This window comes from Pteropus alecto, unplaced genomic scaffold (assembly GCF_000325575.1).
Source record: "Pteropus alecto unplaced genomic scaffold, ASM32557v1 scaffold484, whole genome shotgun sequence".
NCBI classification, from domain to species: domain Eukaryota; kingdom Metazoa; phylum Chordata; class Mammalia; order Chiroptera; family Pteropodidae; genus Pteropus; species Pteropus alecto.
This window is the reverse complement of record NW_006435778.1, coordinates 241,468-262,019: the sequence shown is the minus strand read 5'-3', so window position 1 is coordinate 262,019 and position 20,552 is coordinate 241,468. Positions and strand designations below refer to the sequence as shown.

Here is a 20,552-nt window from a genome sequence, read left to right as displayed (position 1 = left end):
TGGGGAGGTTGAGATGCAATCCAAGGAAGACGGCTCAAAAAAGTGGCCGGTTGGTTCAGGCCCGGACCTAGGCTGTTGGATGGACGCTGTTGGATGCAGACCTAACGGCATCTGTAATTGGAGAGAAGCTCGAGCCGCGAAGGAATTGTGGGACTGTGGAGGCCAAAAGCTAAACTAATTATAATCCGAGGCCGTGGGTAGAACCCAGGATCAAGGCTCCTGTCCTACACATTGACGAATTTGCAAGACAGTTTCCCAGCCTGTGCCCGTAGTTAAGAATTAAGAAATGAAGTAAAACTGGAGACCGTAGATGGAAAGTAATTGCTTTGCAGACCCACCAGCATTTACCATTGTTTGTTTATTTCTTAGGACTTAGGCATTTATTTTGTTTTTCATTGTCACTTGGTGTCCTGCACGTGGTAGTCTGTCAGTAAATGTTTATAGGTTGACTAAGCTTGCGAAAGGGGCACAGGAATATTGGCACAGAGATAAAATGAGTGCAGATTAATTCACCAAGGAGGAAGCTGAAACATCAAATTCTGAGGATAAATGAAGAGTGTATGTGTATGTGCGGGAGGGCAGGAGGTGAAATGGTGATGCAAGGCCAGTATTTAGAGAAATCTTCATGTGTGGGCAGATTTCCCAAAGATTGTGTGCCTTTGACAAGAATAGCCAGGCTCACAAGGCGGATTCTAGGACAGAGGAGTACATATGCTGCAGAGGTGCACAAAAGATAATAAACCCAGGCATTAGGTCTGGTGAAAATTTCTCAATGAGAGAAAATAGAGTATACTTAATACAGAGAAAAACCAGGCATGGATTAGGAGGTGATGACAGAAAGGAATCAGTTGGTAGGAAGAATTGAGGTCAGGTGAATGGGTTGAAAGGTCTCAGGGTTGATGCTGTTTGTAACCCAAATACCAAAGATATAAAACAACCTTGCTCTTCTATACCAACGATATCCTGTGTTACTTGACTAGTGTTGCACACTATCATCCTGGCTTTTCAGCCTTCTTCCCTATGTGTCATACTCACACCCATCTGGATAACTTATTTCTATTGGTGCAGAGGGAAGAGAAGCAGCTTGAGGCATCATTAGATGCATTGCTGAGTCAAGTGGCTGATCTGAAGAACTCCCTGGGGAGTTTCATTTACAAGTTGGAGAACGAGTATGACCGGCTGACCTGGTAAGGGTTGCCAGGGCAATCGGGAGGGCACCATGGGTGGAGGGCCAGGCCTCCTGGTGGATAGGACATTTCCAGTGATGTAACCATTTATCACTTTGCAAACATCTTTTGATTTGGAAAGATCTGTGTTTACCAACATTTAACAAATGAAATTTAGCTTAGGGCCTCCATGGCAAGGAAGTAGAGAAATGCTGTTTCCCAACCTAGGTTCCTCTAGCTTTTGATTCTCACCCTTTGACTTATGTGGGAAGACATCCTCCCTTAGCAGGTCTTCTCACTACGGTAGGAGTGCAGTGGTCATACTGGATCTCTTACCACAGATGTTGCTGAGTCTTTAAGATCCAACCTACTCTAGAAGTGTGGATCCTATTTCCAGGCCAGAACAGGGGCTGTTACTCAGTTTCTGAATTTTTAGTGACAGCAGTGTAGCAGTGGTTCCTATTTTGCCACTGTTTCTCACTGCATTCAAATAATGAACTGCCTTTTTTCTCTATCTGTGTCAGAAACTGAAAGCATGCCCCTCTTTTCTTAACCCTACCATTTCTATAAGCCAGTCTGGTTCCCACCCAGTCCAGCTATAGGGATGAGTCTTTGAGATGATTCTGGGTATTCCTAATCTGATGGACCCTTTCGAGGTTACTTTACTGGGAACATTCTGACACTTTCTTACTACCACTAGGCCCTCTGTCCTGGACAGCTTTGCCTTGCTTTCTGGGCAGTTGAACACTCTGAACAAGGTCTTGAAGCATGAAAAGACACCACTGTTTCGTAACCAAGTCATTATCCCTTTGGTGTTGTCACCAGACCGTGATGAAGATCTCATGGTAAGAGGAGAAGGGTACAACTTGGGAAATTAAGTTCTTTGATGACGACCTAGAACACAGTTGTTGGTTGGTTATTCTAGAAGTTCTAAATGTGGAGTAGTGTGTGGCAACAAAAAGCAAAGGTTTCAATTTGGAGGCCTTGCTTTTTGTCCTTCTGGATTTGGGGGGCCACTCCCAAATAAACTTGAGAACAATGTTACTAAGGCAAAGACCTTTCTCCTCCAACACCCATCTCAAGCAAAAAGTGTGTTCTTTTGTGACTTTGTCTATTTCAGTCTTTGATGAAAATGTAGCAGAGAGAGATTTGCTCCTGGGTCTGGTAGGATAAGAGTGTGAGGAGACGGAAATAAAGGATAAAGTGAGGGGTACAGTGTCCTAAGAAGCTAAATATTAGGCTGTGTAAGTCTTAGGCTGTGTTTTCCCTGAACATGCACTTTTGCCTGTGGCAGGAACTGTTTATCAGGCCAGGTTGAATCTTCTGGGAAAGCATAGGAGGATCAATAAAATCTGTATTTTATAGCGGCAGACTGAAGGACGAGTACCTGTTTTCAGCCATGAGGTGGTTCCTGACCATCTGAGAACCAAGCCTGACCCTGAGGTCGAAGAGCAAGAGAAGCAACTGACAACAGATGCCGCCCGCATTGGTGCTGATGCAGCTCAGGTTGGACTAAGTCACTTCCCTGCTGTGCCCCATTCCCTGAGTCCCATCATGAGAAGCTAGCTAGGCATTACTACTGCTGTCTGGTAGGGGTGCACATTTAGTTCTACATAAGTTGCCCTTAGCACAAGGAAGAAACCCCCACAATTATTTCTTGCTTGCCATAATCTCTGCACCACTTTATGTGTGTTACAGAAGCAGATCCAGAGCTTGAATAAAATGTGCTCAAACCTTCTGGAGAAAATCAGCAAAGAGGAACGAGAATCAGAGAGCGGAGGTATGGAGGTATCGGTGGCAAAATAGAGAAGGAAGAGGGATAAGATCACCGTTACAGGAATGGTGATTTTGGTAGTAGTAAAGTGAAGTCATAAGAACGAACTTCTTAGGAAAGGGTTACATTCATTCTGTTAGCCTTTTGTATTTAAGGCCAGCACTGGAGCAGGTGGAGGAAATGGGCAAAATAAGAAAGGAGCATTCTCAGGTAGTTGTGGCGTCCTTTGGCTCTTCCTCCGGGCTGCCAGGGAGTCTAGATGCTGCTGAAGTCAGAACTTGAAGCCCTGATATTCATAATGGTCTTCTGTTACTGGGTTCAGTCTAGGGCCAGAGGCATACATACCTCAGGGTTCTCACCTTTTTCTTCAGGTCTCCGGTCAAACAAGCAGACTTTTAACCCTGCAGACACCAATGCCTTGGTGGCAGCCGTTGCCTTTGGGAAAGGGCTATCTAATTGGAGACCTTCAGGCAGCAGTGGCCCTGGCCAGCCAGGTCAGCCAGGAGCTGGGACAATCCTTGCAGGAACCTCAGGATTACAGCAGGTGCAGATGACAGGAGCTCCAAGCCAACAGCAGTCAATACTCAGTGGGGTACAAATGGCCCAAGCAGGTCAACCAGGTAAGGTGGCAGGAATTGACATAGTGGCAGACCTTGAGCAGGGAAGTGGGAATAAGCCAAATTGTCTGAGCCTCCACATCCCCAGAGCTGGAGATTTTCTCCCATTCTCTTAGACCGTGACCCAGAAAACAATTTTTTGAAGTAAAATCTCATTTTAGTCTCTAACAAATACCAGAGAATGAGGAGTATCTTTGAATAGCAGAAACTGCTCTCACCTCCTACCCCTATCTCAGACCTCCGTCTCAACTACTCTCTGTCCCATTTACTCTGGATATTAGGTGTGTTGTCAGGATCTTTTCTTAGGGAAACCAATAGTCAGACCTTAATTAAGACTGCTTGGTAGGTGGGTTGGGCATTGATAAGCAGGCAAGTTTCCTAGTGCTACATGTATTTTCTTTGTATCCTGTTTCTCTGCTCACTTTAGTGATGATAACAATCTGGAGGAGTTCATATGCAAGTAGCTATATGAGATATTTTCTTCCAAGCTGTCCAAGAAAAGGGTCAATTAAAATAAGAGAGAACATTTTCTTTTACCTGTGACATTTAGTGGGGGTCACACAGGTTTAGCTATCTTTTCCAGGAGTAGATGAGCAAGAAATTGACTCCTCCCATTATTCCCCTCACCCTCTTGGGCCCTTTCTTCCTAGACACCTTTAGGGAGAGAGCTGGGCAAGAAACCACACCTCTGATCCTTGCCACCCAGGGTTAGATGCCACAGAGGTTCTGAGATGATAGAAGGGGTGGCAGAAGGAAACTTGAGACACCACATTTCTGATGTGTCATGAAAGTCTTAGTATGCTTCAGGTATCTTTCTTTATGTTCCTTTTAGGGAAAATGCCAAGTGGAATAAAAACCAACATCAAGTCAGCTTCAATGCATCCCTACCAGCGGTGAGTGTGGCTGGCAACCTCCACTCCCAGGTGCTCTTTGCAGAGTTGGGCAATGAAATTGCCTTTTGTCCAGAGCTGACCTAGATGGGTACAATAAAAAGAACATGGGCTTTCAGCAACAGACAAATCCCACCTCCACCACTGACTAGCTATGTGACCTTGGGCAAGTGACCTAATGTTTCTGAGCCTGTTTTATTTGTAAATGATGATAATACCTACCTCATAGGGTGGTTCTGAGGATTAAAATGAGAAAATAAATGTAAAACACTTAGCAAAGTATATGGAATAATGGATTTTCAATAAATGATAGTTTCTACATCACTTCTTCCACTGCCCTCCTCAATCCTCAATCTAGAACTGACCCTGATCTGATACTACTCATGTCAGTGGTGAGCTGATGTACACAAGATCATGGACTGCTCTCTTCTGTTTGAAGGCCTGTGTTTATTTTGTGCTGCCAGAAATTGGTGGCCTCTATGTTCTTAGAGGCACACTATTTCTGCAGGATCTCCTGCCCTGGTTCCATCCTGGCCATCACTCAAAGCTATAGGCAACGAGGTTGGGATAAACTGTCTTCCTGCAGCTCTGGTGAAGTTTGGGCCTGCTCTTCTCCCATCCTTCGAGAAGCCAATTCAGCTCTTACCTGGGAAATAGTCACAAAGTCTCTATCCTTTATCCTACCCTATACAGATGAAGAAAGATGTTGAAGTTCCGGTAGGTGGGGGCTTCCTCAGGAAGTGACTCTACCAGGCAGGACTGTGTGAGAAAGGGTTTTTGTTAGCACACGAAAAAGCCCCTTCTTCCCCAGACTCATTTTTCTTATTTTGGAGGAAGGGGGGACTTTGACTTCACACCGTCTTTCATCAGGGTTTAGTTATCCTTATCATATACCTGCTTCCTGGACTCTAACCAGGATGGCTTTCCTTTAGTCCACTGAGTCTGTGGCTCAAATAAGAGCCAGATTGATGATAGGAGGGGGCAGCCACCAATACCTTTTGTCTGTTTTTATAAAGCTGAAGAGCAGAGTGAGTTTGGGTCTCCAGTCTAAGCTGCCTTTCATAGTACTCCTTTATGGGCAAGGGCAGGGGTTGAGTCAACAGAATTGGATCAAGGAGTTTCTCTGAATAAATTTTTGAAATTTAATGGTCACTGTCAGGCTTATCTGACAGTAATTTATGTGAGAGCTATGTAGGGATCAGAGACCATAAATCAGACTTTCAGGCTTGTCACGAGGCAATTCTGGTTCACCATAGTTTTCTCATCTTTGATTAGCTTTGGTCTAAAAGTCCTGAGAGGTATGAGGATGGCCTACTCATACCATCCAGCTGCCTTTTTTCTGTTCTCTTTTGTCACACACTAGCATTTTGTCATTTGTTCAGTGCCAGGCAGAATTCTGCCAGGCTGTGGCAGCAAAGATTGGAAAAGTGGTCCGAGATGTCACATCCATTCCTGTTCCATCAAGATAAGAAATGGTATCCACAATGCACACCGACTGTAGTACACAACAGTACACACAACCTTGTCATCAGCTTTGAGACAATGCCAGACCTTTCCCCCACTTCAGCAGCATAGCTTTACTGCTGTGTCAACTCCTTCAGGTGTTCCTTATTTTCTGATCCCTTCCTTTCCTACTGGCGATGTCAAAGCTAACTGTCATATTGCCTAGGGTTCAAACTGTGTTTCTATAAAATCCCTGGAGCATCTTTTGGCAACTACTGTCCTTTATTCCTCCAAAAGATTCCTTCCTATTGAATGGTACTAAAACCAAGTTTCTTTGTTATCCAAGGTTAATACTGACTTCGTTCTCACCATACTATTTGAAATATGGAGTCCTTGTCCTCCAAGAATGGAATGTCTTCCTGCCCCAGTAGGAACATACACACAGGACCTCACCTACATCTTGTGCCCATAAGCAAATGCTCCTTATTCTAGAGGCACTCATATCTCTCTATTCACTCTAGGAGCACATGCCCTCATTTTCAAGCCCACCTCCCACCCCCAAATCCTCTAGAGCACACAAACCTAAGTAGTATTGCCAACTTTGGGGCCCATACGGTCCAGTAACTGCCTCAGTATTTACTACCCACCCCTAAAATACTCATTCCCTCAAAAGGGAATATATATGGAATTTCCTTTGAAGAAGAGGACATGACCTGCTTACTTGCTCAGATTTAGGATTGGCAAAAGATGGCTCTCATACCCCACTCTGGTAATATTCCTCAATTTCTGACTGTTCTTTTTTTGTTTCGGAACTGCTTTCTCCTACTTTTGAGGCCCCTGAAGAATCAGATTAGGCCATTGTCTTCCAGGTTTATATCTAGGATGAAGAAAGAAGCAGCAGCTGTGAAATCTCAAGATCTTGGTCCAGCACATTTCACCCTGCTGAAAGCGGGAGCTTACTAAATCAATGTTTGTGTGACACCCATTGCCTAAGACCTCTCCCTCTCCAGCTCTGCCCTGAGGCCAGGATTGGGTCATTGTTGAATGTTCCCTTTGCTTATTGCCCTAGTCACCCCATTTTTCTTCCTTTTCTGGTGTCTACTGCCTTCCTACCTTACTTCAGTTAACCTTAAACTTTCTTGGGAAACAGCTAAGATAGATAGCATGTAGCTAAGTGCTTCCAATTCAATAATGGGTCCTGGCATTAGGACTGAGCTGGAGAGTCGTGTATTGCCCATCTCCTGTTTTTTTTTTTGCAAGGCTGGTCCCTTTTTCCACCCCCTTCTCACCTCCCCCAGGCAGCTGAGAACAACCTCTCCCTTGTCTGGGCTTCTTGTACAGAATAATCCTCCTTATGGACAATGTATTCTCTGTGCCCTGTGCACACAGGAGCCGTGTGAGCTGATCCTAGCACCAGGCAGGACAGAGGCTGAATCCTTCCAAATGCCCACCCTGGGTCAACTGGTTCCTGTCCAGAGAAACTACTAAGGGATGTACATTTTCTTCCATCTGTGCCAGATATGAGGGGATAACCTGTTGAAGTTTAGCAATGGACCAGGATTAGGGCCAGGGCCTTTGGTCCCTTTTCAGTTCAGTCCTGAGGATTCACCATGCCTAACTGGAGATCTGAATGTGGTTCTGGCCTGACAGCCTTGAACACACAGGTGCTAACATTTGGAAAGGCTTTGCCACCCCGTAGATGGGGCTTTTTAACTAGAACAGAAGGCAAACTCTAACCCATCTGACAGGGCCATAGCGCCCCATCACTTCAACATGTGTTTTGTCCCAGAGGACAAAATTTTTCTCTCTTTTCTTTTAACTTCTCTCTTGTTCTCGAGCTCCTATGTGTCACTGTGACAGATCTCCATTGTGGTCTCTTGGTTTCACATGCTTTAAGGATGTCACCTACAGTTTGGGCATGGCTTATTCCACAAGTGTATTGTGGACAAGGCACCTGAATTCCCTGGGCCTCAATTTTCTCACCCGAGTGATCTCAATGATTCTTCCTAGATCTATAGTCTCTGGCAATGATTCTTTTTTTGTTTTCCTGATTGTCGACTGTTATATGAAATAGGCCAATTTTTTCCTAGATCAACTCCCAAATCACTCGAACCCCTACAGACTATTCTTAAAGTTCTCTCTCTGTCACCTGCAACTTAGCATACCAACATCCTTCTAGACCACTACCCTAAAATCATTTTCAGCTTACAATAGTTCTCTAGTGAAAAGTCATCTAAGAAGTGGTAAGTTATCACAGAGATACATGTATTCTGTATCAGAAGTCATCTTTTCACTCTCAGGCATTCCTCTCTCTCCCCTGGGCAAGATATATGCACAGGGAGACTCCTCCAGTACAAGCAGTAAATTATACTTTTTCCAAGTGATGAGAACCTTCCCTACTGAATCAATCTAAAGAGCCCTGGGGCTGTTCTTCCTACTTTCCATCTGCCATTCCATGCCTTCCCTTCTCTAACACAAATTTCCCTAGTGTGTGGTCATTTTGATTCTTCTCTTGCCCACATCCCACATGTAGACCATCCTTTGTTCTTGTTACTGATTTCTCTGGGCTGCACCCATTTTCATGGCCCTGATTGCTGTCCTTTTAGTGTTGCTTCCATGTTAATCCTTCTTGACCCCACATCCCCACTCACTGACTCATAGCCACACTCTTGAAATAAAGAATATGCAATCATTGTCTCTTCCACATCTCCCATTCACTCTTCATCCCCCGCAGTGGGCTTCTTACACCATACATCTAGAACTACTCCACATTGACCTAATGTCTAAATCCAGAATTTTTTCAGTCCTCATCTTATTTGATCTCTACAGTGTTTAATGGTGCTGGCCAGTTCCTTTTCCTGCCTCCTCTCTTGGCTGCTACTTTTGTGACTATTCTTTCTCTTCAGTGTTTAGCCTTCTATCCCTCTGCCTGCTTCTTGAATGTTGTCATTCTCCAGAACTCTGTCTTTAACCTTCTTATTCTACCTGTCTTCTGTGACTACCACTTTTTTACATAACTCAAACAACTTTCAGCTTAGACCTGTTTTGCTGAGCTGCAGATGACTATTGGGCATCTCTACTCATATGATCCACAAGTACCTCAGATTCTGAATGTCCACATCCAGTCATCTCTCCAACACTGCTGCTTTTCCAATTTTCCTGTGTGTGACCTAAGGCAGGTCTATGGAAGCCACTTTAAACTCTTCCTCCTTCATGTCCCCAGCCTTCCACACCCAATCATATACCAAATCCTGTTGATATTGTCTTCCCAATGTCCATCCATCCTGCCCTGCAGTTTAAGCCCACCCTAAAAGTATTTCTTGCCTCCTTGTCTCCAGTCTTGCCCATTCCAATTCATCTTCCACATGGTTGCCAGACAGTTCTTTCTAAACTGCAGACCTGATCACACTACTCCTTTGATTAAAATCCTTCTGCTAGTTCCTTCTCCGTATTTCTCAAACTGGGGTCCACATCCCTGGCAGGCTGGTAGGGGCAGTGCTGAGCATACTGAGGGTCAGGATAAAATCATCCTGGAACAACCATTTTACTTAAGAGTAATTTAAAACAGAGATTGCAAAATTATCATTCATACATTAAGAGAAAATAGACTTCAGAAAATTTCTATGGTAGTCATGCATGACTTCATGACAGATATGTTCTAAAAAATGCGTCGTTAGGCAATTTCGTCGTACAAACATAGAGTGCACGTTTACAAACCGAGATGGTATATAGCTTACTATACACCTAGGCTGTATGGTACAGCCTATTGCTCTTAGGCTACAAACCTATGCAACATGTTACTATACTAAATATTGTAGGCCATTATACTACAATGGAATTTGTGTATCTAAAAATAGAAAAGGTACAGTAAAAATACAGTATAAAAGATAAAAAGTGGTATACCTGTATAGGGCACTTACCATGAATAGAGCTTGCAGGACTGGGATTTGCTCTGAGCGAGTCAGTGAGTGAATGGTGAGTGGATGTGAAAGTCTAGGACATTATGCAGTCTACAGTTGTGGACTTTGTGACTACTGTACACCAGCATCACCACAAATGTGAGCAGTGCATTGCACTATGATGTTATGATGGCCACATCACTACTAGGTGATAGGAATTTTTCAGCTTCATTATAATCTTATGGGACCACCATTGTATACATGGTCTGTCATTGACTGAGACATTATTATATGGGGCACAACTATAGTCTGAAGTGGTACACAACTGTAGTCTGAAGGGTTTCAGATTAAGCCACCAAGTTCCTTGGGGATACATTTTTTTTTTCCATTACATTATTTCACTGGAAAAGTTTGAAAAACAGCTCAAATTTCTTGGAAAGACAAATAAGATTCTGTGTGATCTAGCCCCCTTACTTCTCCTGACTTATTTTCTATATTATCCGGCCACCTACTCTATTCACAAGCCATACAAATTACTTGAAGTTTTCTGAAATGTAACAGACTCTTTCTGGCCTTTATTCCTTTATTGCCACTGGTCCCTCTGCATGCAACACTTTGCCCCATCATTCTGTCTGATGAATACCCCATCATCCTTCAAAATTCAGCTCATAAGTCACTCCTTTGTGAAGCTTTCCAACAACTCAGTCTGTCCTTAACTCGGTGCCACTCCCACCAGGTAAAGTCAGTTACCTCCTCTTTTATGCTTTACATTTGTACTTTGTAAAAACTAACTCTAGTTCTGTGTTGCTTCTCTTTATCGTTGCCCAAGTTCAAGCACCCTAAACTTATCAGGGTTTGAATCTTAGTTCTTTTACCTAAGAGTTGTGTGATCTTTAGCAAGATAATGTGTATGTCTGGCCCATTATAAACACTATAAATGGTTACTACTGCTGCTACTACTACTACTACATAGAGTTTAGAGAGATAGTATAATGTAGCATTTGGGTTAAAAGAGCTAGTTCTAGTGCCAGACTGGGTTCAAGTCTTAGCTGTGCCACTTACTAGGTGTGTATCTTTGGGCAAATTACTTCTCTGTGCCTCAGTTTCTTTATTCTTGGGAATGATAATAATAGTGGCTATTTCAAAGGGTTGCTGTGAAGTTTAAATAGATTAATACAGACCAAGTGCTTAGAATACTGCTTGACAATAGTAGGAGCTCAATAAATAGAACCTTAGGGTAGTATCTGGAATTCTACTCTAATTGTTGCTTAAATCAATGATTGACCAATATTTCTGAGAAGGTATACGCTTCCTCTGCAGCTTGTCTGTGCTTACATCTTAGGAGCTTGGCATCAGGTAATGCCCTTGTGCCCATTTCATACCCTACAGCATTTCCTTAGTTCCTAGGCACTGGAACATGTTTACACTTGCTTTATATGTTAAAACAGTTTTGAATCTAGTTTTGTGAATTTTCTTTCTCCCACTTAGTTGTCACCTATACTCTTCCAATAAAGCTCAGTTTGGTCTCTTAAATTGTGTCCTTTTGATTTGAGACCAAATGACAAACTCCCTTACCTGAAATGCTTTTTCATCCCTTCAATGCTGTATCTGTTTCATGTCCAAACCAGTGAAATACTCACTTCTGTAGTCTGCCTACGTTCTGTCCCTAAAGGGGGCCTTCACCGCACATAGATCTCTCTGTGTAGCTGTAATAAGTTTTCTCCTTGATTGTCCTTACCTACTAAGTCTGGGCTCAGGCCTTCATGGGTGGCTGTGTATAATTCACTGAGTGTCACAGACCAGAGCTCCATGCATGCCTCTCTTCCCTTCACACTGATCAGTCCTTGAGGCCTCGTGTTGTCATGGCACACTCCACTGTTCTTGCCACTGAGCTATAACTGTAAGAAAATACCTGGGGCTCAGATGCTGTTTCACACCTCCACAGTCTCTACACGTGCTCTGCCCTCTCTCCTGCTCTCTCTTTCTCCTGCTCCAGCTCCCTTATTTACCTAGTAAACAGTTCATTCTTTCAGTTCAGGTGTTACTCCTGTAAAGTCTTTACCACCTCCTCTCCTATACACTTGACCATTCTTAAATTAAACCTCTCCTGTACCTTAAACACACCTCCATTATAGTACCCATAAGGCCATTGCAGTTTATTTGCTTACAAGTTCAGATCCTGATCAAGACACTCATCTATTGTGTGGCTTTAGGCAAGTTACTTCTCTTCTAAGAACCACCTGTGTAAAATAAGATTATAGCACTGACCTCAAAGGCTACATTCAACTGAGCATATTTAAAATTAAATTTAAATCTTAATTTTCTCCAGGGTAAAGTCCAAGCTTCTTAGAAGGGCACATGAGATTCTTGGGGCATATAGTCAACACTAAATGCTAACGACTGTTTCCCTCTTCCTCTACTCTCCTGAGCAATCTCATTTTTATCAAATGGTATATTAGACCATTTTGATTACAATACATAACAATTAAACTAGCTTAATCAAAGACTAAAAAAGGGACCCAATTGTATTTCGGTTATGCAGTGAAAAGGTTACAGGCTCTAGGCAAGCTCAGGGGCTCCAGTGTTGTTTAGGCTCTCTGTCTCTGCATTTCTCCACTCTATGGCAGTATATAGCTCACTTTATGGAAGAACTCTGTTCTTGCTTGGATTCTGTGCTGACAAGAGCTTAGGTTGGGGGAGTGGGGTAGAACACCATGACTAATGGACCAATGAGGTGGGGCAAGAATTCCTTTAAGGAAATGAAAGCAGGAGAATGATAAAGTGTCTGAATACAACCCAAATTAGAGCTACCACAGTTCACTTTGTATGGATTCATCTCTATAGAGAATCCTTACGGCTTTTTCTTGAGCCCTGTCTTTTCTCTTGAACTTACAATGCTGTGTTTCAGATTGCCTGCTGAATGTCTTATCTTGAACTCAGGATGTCCCAAACTGCATTCATTTCCTCCATCCTGCTTCACCTGCTTGACCTTGCTGTTAGTTCTGGGTCTTCTCTGAATGATACCCATAATGTGTTGGCATTGGCTACCCACTCTTGTCCCTCTCAGGAATCCAGGCAAGGCCCCAAATTCCAGATGATGTGATGATGATATGATGAGTGTTTGCATACAGTCTTGCTTCTGCCAGCTCCATTTTATACAACCAAAGGTCTCAACGTTAGGCAGAGGCCACTAGCTAGCTGGCTATAAAGCCCAGAGACATACAGAATAATTAATTGACAAGCCCTTCTCATTTTCACTCCCTGTCCTCATGGACTCAGCCTTCCCCTCAACTCCCCTGTGTGAGTACTGTGTAGAAAGTGCCCTTTGACCTTTACAGAAGGGGGATGGGAGAAGGGAACCTTGACACAGCCCCTGGAAGGGTGCTTCCATCTCTACCAGCCATTCCTGTTGTCCCTCAGCCTAGACTGTCAGTTTCTATTGTTCTTAGCTGATTCTCCTTGTGTCTCCCATACTTTATTTCCATCCACTGCCCCACCTGCTTACTCACTCACATACGGGCATACCTTTTCCCATTTTTTACACCATTCCTACTTCTTCGATCCCACTTTCCTTTAATTTTTCCGCTGAAACACATAAAGCCTCAAATAATTATGGGAGTAGAGTTGTTAAAGTTTATATAGGTGGTGGTTTTCAGACTAAACCCTTGGAGAAAGTAAATCAGTGCCTTCTGGGGAAAGAGGATGGAGAAGGGCCTCTTAGAGAGCAGTGAGTGAGGAGTGAGTCAGACAGGGTGGGAACCATGGGAAGTTGTCACCTCATTTCCTGTTAGGAAAGCTCCATAAAGTAGGGGGAGTTTTAGCTGTTGGACCAGGTATTCTTTCCCTGAAACACTGGACCTTCATCCTTATCAAGACTATGAGTTCCTGGACCCCTCCAATTTTTCCAGTTTATCAGCCTGCCCCTGCTGTAGGGAGCCTTCACTAAACCCTCTGACCTCCAAGGTCTACCACTTAGCTTCCCTGCAGGTCCAAACGGTTCCTTTTCCTCCCAGTCCACTGACAAATTTACTCTTTTTTTCCATACATTTCGGTCTGTGAAGTGTTCTTAACCAAAGGCTAATCCTGCCATGTGTATGCTAGAGCCCATTGTTTCCTTCTACACAGCTCAGAAACATACTCAAGCCTCTTCCCATTAAAACAACCATTAGAATCGGGAGGTGAATGCCAGGTATTGATATTTTAAAAGCTCTCCAGGTGATTCTGGTATGCAGCTAGGGCTGAAAAAGAGTAACAGTAAAATCCAAACCATGACATACAGAGCTCTTCATAAACTGCCTCCTGCCTACAATTCCTGCCCTTACCCACATGCCCTTTGAGCTAGAGCCACATCAAATTACCTAGAGCTCTCCAAATCTGTCACATTTCTAGCTTCTGTGTCTTCACACACATGCTTCCCTCTGCCTTGAATGCCCTTCCCTGCCTTCTAGAAAGTGCCCTTTAGTGCTCAGCTTAGGTGTCATTTCTGTGAAGACTTCAAGAATTAACCCCCACCTTGGGGTAAGCTGCCCTTGGACACCATGGTTTCATAACCCTCTGGGTTTATCTCTATGGGAATACTTAACACATGCTACTCTAATTGTTCATTTATATGTCTGTCTTCTCCGCTAGACTGTTTTGCAGGAACCCCCATTGCCATGGGGATGCCGTTTAGTAGGACTTTGGGTTAGGTGATCTATATCAGATATTTGAAGATACTTTCTCCCAGGACTAGGACGAGAACTGAACCAAGTGAGTCTTTAGGCATGTTCATTTATGTAGTCAATCAACACTTACTTGAAGGCTTGCCATGTCATTTGCCAATGTGGTCCAGGTGAATACATAGGTAGTTGAAGTTCCCCATCACTACTATGATTGGCTTCTGGGACAGTTTCATCATCTCTAATGGTCTGCTTTGGTCGTCTCTAGTTCATCTCTAGATGGACACTGAATCTAAAAATCTCTAAAATAGCACTCTCAGAACAGTGCTTTATACATAGTAAGCATTTCGGAAATATTTGTTAAATGAATGCTCATGAATCTACATACATATATACCTTCTTGACATTGATTGCGTCCTTTGTCTCTTAAATATTGAGATAGAAACAGTGCTAAGTACTTTACATGGGTTATCTCCTTTAATCTTCACAACAATCCTATGAGATAGGTACTGTTCTCATTTTATAGAGGTTCAGCAACTTACATAAGGTCACATAGCTACTAAGCGGAAGATTTAAACTAAGGCCTTTGGAGTCAGGTGTAAGCCCAGAGCCACTAAAGCAGTGGTCCCCAACCTTTTTGGTACCAGGGACTGGTGCTCCTATGAGAATCTAATGCCTGGTGATCTGAGGTAGAGGTGAGGTGATGATGCTAGTACTGGAGAGTGGCTGCAAATACAGATGAAGCTTCACTCACTTGCCAGCCACTCACCTCCTGCCCGTTCCTGACGGGCCATGGATGGGTACTGGTCTGCAGCCTGGGGGTTGAGGACCCCTGCACTAAAGTATACCTGGAACACATTAGGCTTTCAATAAATATTTATTGACTCAATGAATACTGCCACCCCCAAGGGAAGTAGAAAGGTTTTCAAATTCTTACTGTTCTCCCTACTTGATTCTGGGTTCCTTGACCTCCTTCCCTTTCTCACATTGTCTCATCATGCTAATATTCACTCAACAAACATTATGTAGGATCAAATGAGTCAGATGATGGACCAGATGCTAGAGATACAGAGACTACTAAAATATAGCCCCTGCTCTGAGAGGAACTTATAGTGGGAGAGCGGTGCAGATAATTACATTGCGATAAGATTATGAGAACAAGGGGAGGGAATGATTAACTACCTGCAAGAGTTGCTTGTATCTTAAGCCAGGGGACAAGGCTTGGAGGAGTTGGGGGGTATGAAAAATGCTGACGTCCTTGGGGAATGGTTAAAGCATAGGATGTGGTCCAGGAGAATGGCACAAGTAGAACTGGAGACTGAAGACCAGATCAGGTTGGTCTTAGAGTATGATGCCAAGAATTTTGAGCCTTTTGAATAGTCGAATTCTGCTGCTGTTTCCTTTCAAAGGTAGGTACTAATAGGCTGGGTCATAGATGTATTTTGGCTCTGACCTCTTACCTCTAAGACTGAACTTCCACATAGCTACATTCCATTATTGACAAACATATTATTTCTCCCAAACTACCACATTTTCCGAGTTCCCTAATTCTGTCCACGTTTACACCATCTAGTCCTATATGCAGAGCACTATTCCAGGAGCTACTGGCACTAACAGATTTTATTTTGCTAAAACCTCTTCCTCACACCCAAGAGTTCAGTTGATGAGTGTGTGGAGACAGAGAAGCTGGATAGACAACTAAGTATGTGTATGTGTGTGTATATGTATAAATGCCTGTATATATATATATATATAAATGTGTTTGTATATACATATACAGAAATATGTATTTTTTACCCCCAACCGACTTGGGGAAATCTCTACAGTGTCTGCCTCGCCATTCTCATCAGTTTCCAAACCTTCTTAGGTCAGGCCCTATCTCTCATCGGTCTACCTCCAGTGCCCTCTTCATACTGGCTGCCACAGTGAAGTGATTCAGCTAGACGGTAAACCCCATGCAGGGACAGCTCTGCCTTGTTCATTGATGTGTCACCAGCACTTAACACAGTCTTGAACATGATAGATGGTCAATAAATATTTGATGAATATTTGATAATACAAGCCTGATTGTAGCCTCTTCAAAAACCCTCACTGTTTCTCCTCTGCTTCCAGAATAAAATAAAACTGCCCCGTTTGGCCTTCAAGACCCACTACATTCAGCCACAGCCAGCTTCGCTTCCCTTTTTCCCCTTTCACTACTTTAAGGACCAGTGTAGACAGTGATTCACTCACTGTTCCTGCCTCAGGCCACTTGTATTTTCCCATTTCCATGCCAGAAATCTCAGCTCCTCCTCATGCTAGCACTCACCCAGGTTTATAGGCCCATAGAGAAGGCTTCCATGTCCGGCTGCTCCCTCCGACAGACCTTCTTGCTACTGTGGCCCACCTCTCCTGTCTCACCCTCTGAGATGGGGCTCATTGAGGGAAGGGCTGAGCCCTGGAAATTTTCCCAGAGTCCTAAGCTACGTGGGCCTGCCATAAACAGAAGATGTGTTGGAGGATTCATCACCAGAGGGCTCAGAATGCGGTCATCCAGGGGCCGAATGTCAGGGAGAAGTAGGGTGCCATTCTGGCAGCCCCGGCCAGGCCGCGCGCCCTGACAGCAGCAGGCTGAGAGGGAAGGGGTGGGGAGTCGGGGCTGGGCTTTCTTCCTGCCCCGGGATCGGACGGGCCCGCCCTTGCTCCCGCCCCTCCGGCCGAGCCCAGTCGGGGCTGGACGGCCCCTCCTGCCTCAGCTGGAGGCCCAATCAGCAGGCGCCCCCCTCCTGGTCCGCCCCCTCCCCCTCTGGTGACAGAAAGTCGGCCCAGCAGATGAGGAAGTGGCAGGCTGGCTGGCCCTAGGGACTCCTCTCTGGCCCTGCTCCCTCCAAGCCCTCCACTGCTGCCCGCCTGGCCCCCCACTGGTGAGTCTGAACTGTCCTGTGCTGGCGCTCCACGTGCAGGGCCCCCTGCCTAGCTGGCCCGGCCCACCCATGCCCTGCCCTGCCCTGCCCTGCCCTGGCTGTGGGCGAGGCTGTTCCTGGGGAGAGTGGGTGGGAGGTCCCAGTTCCCTGGAGCTGGATATCTCCAGCAACCTCCCTCCGGTCCCAGGCTCCCATTTACTCAACCTAGGCCTTCCTCCACAACCTCCTGTCTTATCCCTCTTCCCTCTCGTCCCGGCCCTCTCCTCCCCTCCCTTATTTTCTCTCCTCCTTTCCCCTCCCCCTTCTTTTGCCTGTCTCTTTTTCCCTTCCATCCATCTTGAAGGAAGGACTCCTCAGAGTTCTCCTACGAGGACACACCCAGATTCTCCTCACGCGTGGAGAGAGGTCCTTTTCATAAGCCTTGAGCCACTTCTGACCTCCGGAGTGCGGGCATGTGTGCCTGTGTGTGGTGATCTTGGGGGTGGTGGTTGAGAGATAACAAGTTGGCAAACTCACATGGGTCAGGAAGTAGCTGTGTGTTAGAGCACATGCTATGCCTCCACAGGTAGGCCCTGCCACAGAGTAGGCAACCAACAAAAATCTGATCCTGAATGAATGAATGAATGAATGGCATCTGTGAAAAGAGATCTGTATGCATCACTGAGGGCAGGTGTGTGTTTGCATGTGGTGTGGATGATTTTATGTTCATTCCCCTGTAAGTGGGCTATATGAGTTTATGTATGTGACCACATTTATCCATGACTCACAGATGTGTGAGTAAACCTGATTGTGAGCATAAGCATTTGCACGTGGTAATGCAGGACCTATGAGGGAGGATGTGTAAGTGTTTTAGATCTGTTCACCATTTGACTGTAGTTTGGAGCAAGTCTGAGTATTAGAGATTGTGCATGTCAGAGTCCACAGAGGCTTGTTTGGGTGATGTGTCAGAAGAGGGCATTGTTGCCAGCAGGAGGTGTGTGTGCTCTGTGTGCACATGTGTGTGCTAGTCATTGGTGAGTTTGTCATTGAGTGGGGGCGAGAGCTGTGTTGGAGGCAGGGGTGTGTGTGTGTGTGTGTGTGTGTGTGTGTGTTTGTGTGCGCGTGTGTGCGTGTATGTGTGTATGTATGTATGGGAGGACTTGGGCCTGACCATGGTGTGTGCCCGGGCAGTTGGGGGTTGTCATGGAGGTTGGGGGAGCATCTGTGAGAAGTGTGCCCAGTGAGTGTGTGTGAGGGGTGTATGCGCAGCCTCAGTGGATGTGTCAGAAGGTGTGTTCCTCACTCAGTACTTGCACAGGTTGTTCTTTGGATAGAAGGAACCTGGTCAACTAGAGTGCAGGCAGCTCACAGAGCATTTGCTGCCCTGGCTGTTCAGGATCTGCCTTGTTCCTCTGGGACTGCCTCAGAATCACAGGCTCTGGCTGGCTTTTGTGTCCCTGCAAGCCCTCCCCCGACATTCCTTCAGGCTCTGAGGGGGAGAGAGCCTAGCTCATTAGACCCCACCCTGTGGAAAGGGAAGATTCTTGAGCCATCCCCCATTCCCCCACCTCCTCACATGCCACCAGCTTCCCTGCCCCTCCTTGGGAGAGAGGGGTGATTGTACCCATTCTGAAGTAGGACAAACTGAGAATTTATGGCTAATCTAGGGGAAGATGCCATGCGTGGGTTTTCTGTAGTTCTCTTTTGGTCAAGGTTTGAGGTGGGGCTTGAACCCCTGGAGGTTTATGGCTCAAAAACTAGAACTTTAGCCTATCTGGCTGGTCTAGGGTGGGTGAGTGGTGAGTCCAGGCTTAACTTGGCTTTCTCAATCCTTGTGGGTCCTGCTCCTCCAGGCACTACCTGTGCCTGGGACTCACCCTCCACCCAAACCCGGGTAGTGCAGCGGGGGCGGTCAGAGGGCGGGGCTGCTGCCAATCTAGTCAGACAGGTGGAGCTGCTGGGGCAGGAGTCTCAAAGAGCCAGGCTCCCAGAGAGGAGTGAGAAGAGAGCATCAGAGAAGAGACAGAGGCTGGAGGTGAGAGCCCAGGAGGGCAGTTCTTGAAGGAGAGGGGAGGAAGGGGCAGAAGGGACCTGGAGGTGAGAATCCCAGAAGGGACAGGAGGGGCCAGGAAGTGAGAGTCCCGGCAGGGGAGAGGAGGGATCCTGGGGAGCGGAGAGTCCTGGAAGGGACAGGAGGGACTGGGAGTAAGAGTCCCAGAAGGGACAGTCCCAGGAGATGAGCAAATGGGACCGAAGAGCTTGAAGGGGAGGATCCTTGGAAAGAAGAAAGACTCAGAGTTGGAGAGGTGAGAGACTTCGGTGAAAGGAGAGGTGGTTCATTCTGGAAATGAGTTCCCTATTGGTGAGAAGCTAAGACTTTCTGGAAAGAAAACGAAATTGAGAGTTCTCGTGGAGGAAGAGAGGAGGGGGAGGTCATGAAGTAAAAATCTCCAGAGAAGAGCAGATAGTGAGGAGAGGGGAAGAAGGTGTGGAGAGGAAGGGCTGAGGAAGGGTGGAACAGCCCTTCCTGGGCAGGGAGGATGTGTGGGAAGCAGATCCCCCCCTCCCGCTCCCTGCCCCCTGCCCCGCCAGACTGCCTCCTCCCACTCCTAGTCCCCAGCAATTCCTTCCTCTCACTGTTATGTCCTTTTTGCAATAAGGCATCAGGAGTCATCTTGTCTGGTTTGTGTCTGTGGGTCGGGGATGGGATGGAGGGGCACAGTCAGCTCTGGCTGACACCCATCCTCTATACCTCCCCAGAGTATTTGGCCAGGATGGAGGCTGTTGTGAACTTGTACCATGAGATGATTAAGCATATAGGTAAGATGCCTTCCACCTGTCCTTCCTCCTGCCCTGAGATCCCTGGATCTAGGACTGTCTCTTAATGGAGAGCCCCTATGAACCTGCTTGACCCTTTGTGACCTGACCTCATATCTGTATACTTGGTGGGAACCGTTTGGACCTTGTGGCCCTTCCTGATTCCTTTGACCCTTATTTGCAGATCCCCGGATCCAAGGCTACCCTCTCATGGGGTCCCCCCTGTTAATGACCTCCATCCTCCTGACTTACGTGTACTTCGTTCTCTCACTTGGGCCTCGCATCATGGCCAATCGGAAGCCCTTCCAGCTGCGTGGCTTCATGATTGTCTACAACTTCTCACTGGTGGCACTCTCCCTGTACATTGTCTATGAGGTGGGCCCCTGGGATGCCTAGGCTTTAATTC

The 20,552-nt window shown here is 45.7% G+C and overlaps 2 protein-coding genes across 7 annotated transcripts in view; both read left to right on the top strand.

Moving 5' to 3' along the window:
- Positions 1-20,552, top strand: part of MED8 (mediator complex subunit 8) — a 51,655-nt gene that overhangs the window by 1,470 nt on the left and 29,633 nt on the right. The window contains exons 2-8 of one of the 3 annotated variants that reach the window (XM_015588951.2): positions 1,069-1,187; positions 1,867-2,011; positions 2,532-2,672; positions 2,865-2,946; positions 3,312-3,560; positions 4,390-4,450; positions 16,315-16,508. In XM_015588951.2, the coding sequence (XP_015444437.1) occupies positions 1,069-1,187; positions 1,867-2,011; positions 2,532-2,672; positions 2,865-2,946; positions 3,312-3,560; positions 4,390-4,450; positions 16,315-16,381 (864 nt within the window). In that variant the 3' untranslated portion in view covers positions 16,382-16,508. Of the gene's footprint in view, positions 1-1,068; positions 1,188-1,866; positions 2,012-2,531; positions 2,673-2,864; positions 2,947-3,311; positions 3,561-4,389; positions 4,769-16,314; positions 16,509-20,552 lie in introns of those variants that run through there. The other 2 variants (XM_025046431.1, XM_006911390.3) reach the window with 2 other exon arrangements.
- ELOVL1 (ELOVL fatty acid elongase 1) overlaps positions 17,202-20,552 on the top strand; it is a 5,094-nt gene continuing 1,743 nt past the window's right edge. Inside the window, exons 1-3 of one of the 4 annotated variants that reach the window (XM_006911388.3) lie at positions 17,202-17,350; positions 20,090-20,149; positions 20,331-20,521. In XM_006911388.3, coding sequence (XP_006911450.1) covers positions 20,104-20,149; positions 20,331-20,521 — 237 coding nt within the window. In that variant the 5' untranslated portion in view covers positions 17,202-17,350; positions 20,090-20,103. Of the gene's footprint in view, positions 17,351-17,459; positions 19,365-20,083; positions 20,150-20,330; positions 20,522-20,552 lie in introns of those variants that run through there. The other 3 variants (XM_015588973.2, XM_025046433.1, XM_025046432.1) reach the window with 3 other exon arrangements.